Genomic DNA, 5,249 nt, shown 5'->3' with positions numbered 1-5,249 from the left:
TTCTACAATTTCTACAAGGCTTCCGGAGGCAAGGCGAACAAGAACGCTGCGGCTGAAGCTGGTTTCAGCGAACGCATGGCGCCGGGCATCACATCAGGCGACGCTGCGGCGCCGGCAACCAGCACTACCGCCGAACTCCCAGCCGTCGAGACCTTGACAAAATCTCGAACACGGGCGCTGTCGGACGCTAACGAAGAACGAGCCACTTTTCCACCTGCCGGAGAGACCAGAAGGATCTCAGTTCGTTTAGATCGGGAACCGATAATTGGCGATGGTCGTGCAGCAACTGACTCCACAGGAAGGCCTCGGCCAGCGAGAATAAAGTCCAGGCGGCAATCTGTTTTTGACCAAGGATACAGTGCCACCGGAGCAGTCGATGCAACCATGCAGTCCACTACAAGAGCTCGGCGTAAGTCCGGAAGCGCGTCTGAGATGGATCGCGCCGCCAGCAACTCGAAGTCACGGTCGCCAATCAACCGCCCACAGAAGCTTCAGCGTCAGACCTTTGCTGCAATTGCCTCCATGCTGAAGTCTGGCCTGTCCACTGGCAGTACCGCTGCACAGTCCATCGCCAGTTCTCGTCGGCAGTCCGTCAGCAGTAAACGTCGACAGTCTATGGCCGGTTCTGCTGCGAACGAGACCACCGGCTCTAACGTATCCCAGACGTCACCACGCCGCTCGCCCCCAGCGCAGCCATCCAGCGGTAGCGCTCAACGGCAGGCCATAGACAGCGTAGGCATGAGTGACGTCTATGGCAGTACCACTTCACGGAGGTCAGGACGCCTAAAGCGGCGGCAATCCTTCGCCGCTGTTGCAGACAAAGCGACAGTCCTGCCATCAGATAGCAATGCTCGGCGGAAGTCAATCTTCGGGGCAGGCACGGATGGCGTCCCCAGTGATAGCCCATTCCAGAAATCACCAGCCCAGACGCGACGGCAATTGACCGCTTCCAACAGCGTAAGGCGGCGCCAATCAATTGGTGCCTCACTTAACACTGAGGCCGCCGACACCCCCCGGAAGTCAATTGGCCGCTCGCGGCAGCAGTCTGTGGGTATGATTGGAGAGACTGCGTCAGCTCCGCCAGCAAACGAAAAAGCTCGGCAAATCACCGGGAGCGCTAGCGCAATTGACACCTCGGGAGCTGAAGCTCACCGGATGTCACCACCCCCGCCGCGTCGGCACTCTGTAGCCACTCTCGGCTCCTTAGGAGCGGCGCCGCCGTCAAGGGTGAGTACGCGGCGCCACTCCACTGGCTATGGGGGTGGCAGAGAAGTTTCCGGGAGTACTTCTCGCAGGACACCACACCCGTCGTTACGACCATCTGACTCCAATCTTGGCGCCACAGGAAGAGCCCAGCGGCAGTCCCTTGGTGGAAGAGGTGTCAGTGAGACCTATGGAAGCGTCAGTGACCGGAAGTCATCACTCACGGCGCGGCGCCAGTCCACCATCACCGCCGGTGCTATAGGAGAAGCCACACCACCAAAGCGAAGCGCTCGAAGGCAGCCCGCCGCCACCGCCGGTGCTGCAGGACCAGCCACACCGCCAAGACCAAGGTCTCGGAGGCAGTCCATCGTCACCGCCGGCGCTGCAGGACCAGCCACACCGCCAAGACCAAGCTCTCGGAGGCAGTCCATCGCCACCGCCGCTGCTACAGGACCGGCCACACCACCAAGACCAAGGTCTCGGAGGCAGTCCATCGCCACCGCCAGTGCTGCAGGACCGTCCACACAACCAAGACAAAGGTCTCGAAGGCAGTCCATCGCCACCGCCGGTGCTGCTAGACCGGCCAAACCGCCAAGACCAAGCTCTCAGAGGCAGTCCATGGCCACCGCCGGTGCTGCAGGACCGGCCACACCGCCAAGACCAAGCTCTCGGAGGCAGTCCATCGCCACAGCCGGTGCTGCAAGACCGGCGACACCACCAAGGCCAAGCTCTGGGCGGCACTCCATTGGAAGCGCAAGTAGCAGTAAGGTTTCTGGGAGTGGCATTATCCAGAAGTCAGCGAAGTCGTCGCGAAGACAGTCCGAAGCCGTCAGCTTAACGGCAACGGCACATCCACCATATGAGGAGGAACAGCGGCCCTCTGATGATGGTTCAAGCGCCAGCGAAACATCCTCGCCGCAAAAGCCGACCGACCAGAAACAGGTGTAACACGGGGACACAGAGTACGACGCACCAACTTTAACCAGCGAAAGACTGCGTAATATCGTTGCATATTACTTCGTATGCGCTCAATGATATCGCAGTACTCTTAAGGTCGCATGTCAGTGATAAGTAGAGTAGTGCGAAAAATTTGCAACGTACCCACTGGATTTTGTTAGGGGTCTGTATTATGCTTCGTAGCAGGGACCCCTAATATTTTAAACCAGAAATATTTTACATGGATGATTTGGAGCCAGGCCTTTCAACTCGCAGTTTACCCTCTAAGAAAAGGTTGATGCGTCATTACCACTTGATCGGTAAATATACGTGGTTTTTGCCTTGCATCTTTCCAGGCATTAATAATGTGCGCCGAACGCAGGCTCGACAAACAGCCCTCCTATGGTGGTTGTGAAGCTTAAGTTTCTGAGCTTTGCTTTCATTGTAAAATGAGCTCTGACAGAATAGCGCCAGCCCGCTGACTCTTGGCAGTCACATATTTGCCTTATATGTCGTTATAAAGAGCACGAACGAAAAAAAAAACACAAAACATATGCAGGCGTATGTCCCTTCGTTCTGTTCTGGGCGTTTACGGACCGTGGGTTTTAGTACCAAGCATTACATCTTAGCTTTTTTCGTCTTAATAAAGCAGTGTGTATGTTTAAAGGATTGGTTTGTCAATGTTTATTACGGCTTTAGCATGATTGTCACCGATATCGATTCAGTCTCTTTTAGGACAGGCGAAAGCTACTCCCAAACATTTGGTGCTAACATTGTGGTGGTCAGGGCACGACCACTCCATTAAAGTTGTGGGGCGCCACAGACTGCAGACCAATTACATTCTTAGCCATTCTAGACTAAATATCATCACTGGCGACGGATAAGACCCTGTCTCTTAATTGCGACCACGGAGTGCTCGCCACTCGGTCACTCATCTTCTGGGGATGCGAGGGTAACCCGCCTCCACAAACATTACCTCCAACTCCCTCCGCGGAGGATTGGAGCCATCTTCTCGCAAGACCAGACAAGAAGACACAAATGGCACTCGTCTCGTGGGCCCCGCACCTGGCCCACCCTCCATAACCTAATGTTGAAGTGACAAATAAGGTAGTTTCTCTCTTTTTCTCTCTTTGGGAGTTGTACCACGCGGCTGAGAGGGGGTGTGAAAGACCGAGGTCGGGGATAGAATGATGACGATATGCTGAGACCTTCGCAGCAGGCAGCACGGGTGCGGTAACAAGTTGCAGCTGGCGCAAATGTATGTGTTTATGCAGTAAACGGCTCGTCTTCGAGGTTGTGGTGTATCGTTATTTAACATAGAGAGCACTGAAGTCACCAGTTAAGAGGGGAGAGTGAGATGGAAGCAGATTAGATGCATATTGGAAGATGGCATCTGTGATATGACAGGTTTTAGGGGCGTTGTAGACGTTGAGCGTATAAATCGCTCTGGCAGCAGGTTAGATAGACGGCAACCGTCGCTTGATGTTCTTGTAGTGTGTGGAGAATTTGAGGAGCCCCAAATTTGAGGTCTCTGCGAGCGGAAGTTGAGGTTAGTCGGCACTGATCCGAGGAGCTGGCGTGAACTGCGCGGCAACAAGGCAGTTTTGCAGCTTCGCAGGTTTCTGGTAGGAGTATACAAATGTGGAGAGGGGAGACCTATGGCGTAATGAGGCTTTAGCGGTTTTGAAACTGTGGCATTTCCATTAAAGAATGATAACCTACCGTGGGGAGAGGGATGGGATTGGGATTCTTTATGGGAGGAGCAGAGGGGGCTACCAGAACAGTTTGGCAATTTAGCTTAGTAAACGGGAAGCCTGAGGTGCTGCCATTTGCTTATTGACGGCTTCGATTAAACGAGTGAGAATATATGCCTGTGCGGGTAGTTGATGTTCTATGCTTTCTTCTTGGCGCAGAACTGAATTATAAAGACCCGTGAGAGAGTTAGCGCGCTGTTCAAAAGCCTAGAGATCCGATTCAATCTGAGAGAGTTGAGTAGTAAGGGTAAGGAGAATGGGCTCAGCTGGCTGGCGTTAGGTGAGCGGAGAGCGGTTTGCCTGAGATGCAGGCTGAGACCTCGGTTGGGGATCCGGGTACGTGGAAAGAAACAGGAAGGCTTCTATGGTTCGACATGGCGCACTTGGAGCTTCTCCTTACGCACGGTGCGAGGAAGGCTGGTGTGCGAGAGCCGAAGAGTGGTGAGGGGTAAGCTTGTCGCTCGTAAAAGGTATTGAGGTTGATAATTTTATGACCACAGGCACGTGATCACTTCTCAGTGGTCGTTTAAAACAATCTGTTTAAAACCGTGAAAACTGAGCTGAACTAAAACAAGGCAGCTAGTTTTCCCCAGGTTGGGCAACAGTAAGTTCTATTTCCGGTGTTCAGTAATCGTGCATTGTTGGAGGGTATCAAAAACTTTTTGTCCCCTTGTATCAGCCTGCTTGCATCTCCAAAAAGAGGCTAAAGAGCAAAGAAATTCCCGACTGTAGTATAGTTCAGGCAACTGTTCAATCCAGTCATCTATAGCGTGAATTCTTATTGTATGGTGTGGCGGTACACTCTAATCATAGCAATCTTAACAAAGGTGCACATTTTCACATTTTGGTTCACCTATAATTTAAACATTACAGCGATGTAGTATTTACACTTATAACCTTTATAAAGGTTACAATTCTAAAGGATACTTCTGATTTATATAAGTTACATGTTTTTTTTAGGAATGTAACCTACAGAAAGATATACAGCCTTCAGAAGGAAATAGGTTACTTGTTCCGACATGTGTAATCATTGTATAAAGTGTCCTTTCTTTAAAAATGTCCTATGTGCTGCTAAAGGTCGGAAAACACAGAAATCTTCTGGACTGCGATTTGAAGTCTACCAGTATTAACCAACCAGCAAAAGCGTATTGAAACAAAAAAATATCACTGGTATATTAATATATTCAAAAAGGCTCATTGACTTCGATGTCTTCGAGAATAGATATAAATGCGCAAAGAAGCTCAGCTTGCTAAGAAATAATACGCTTTGTGGATATGTACACGCAAAGCGGATTATTTCTATTTGGCGGGTAAGGGCACTAACCGGAACAGCTGAAATTTTGTTTTTACTTCTGT

At 51.4% G+C, this 5,249-nt stretch overlaps 1 protein-coding gene across 1 annotated transcript; it reads left to right on the top strand.

Annotated features, from left to right (window-relative positions):
* Nucleotides 1–422: 422 nt before the first annotated feature.
* On the top strand, nucleotides 423–2,151 carry LOC149369564 (uncharacterized). The gene is made up of 2 exons (XM_089574922.1): nucleotides 423–1,415; nucleotides 1,563–2,151. The coding sequence occupies exons 1-2, from the start codon at nucleotides 433–435 to the stop codon at nucleotides 2,149–2,151; spliced, it is 1,572 nt and encodes a 523-aa protein (XP_089431048.1). The 5' UTR covers nucleotides 423–432.
* The last annotated feature ends 3,098 nt before the right edge of the window (nucleotides 2,152–5,249 follow it).

This window comes from Amblyomma mixtum, chromosome 1 (assembly GCF_055824585.1).
Source record: "Amblyomma mixtum isolate Tamu chromosome 1, ASM5582458v1, whole genome shotgun sequence".
NCBI classification, from domain to species: domain Eukaryota; kingdom Metazoa; phylum Arthropoda; class Arachnida; order Ixodida; family Ixodidae; genus Amblyomma; species Amblyomma mixtum.
This window is presented reverse-complemented; position numbering and strand designations above follow the sequence as displayed.

Bases quoted from the DNA above. Each gene is read 5' to 3' on its own strand.
- LOC149369564 (XM_089574922.1), top strand. From the start codon at position 433: ATGGATCGCGCCGCCAGCAACTCGAAGTCACGGTCGCCAATCAACCGC. The intron at 1,416-1,562 runs GTCATCACTCAC...AAGGTCTCGGAG, and splicing joins GGAAGCGTCAGTGACCGGAA to GCAGTCCATCGTCACCGCCG.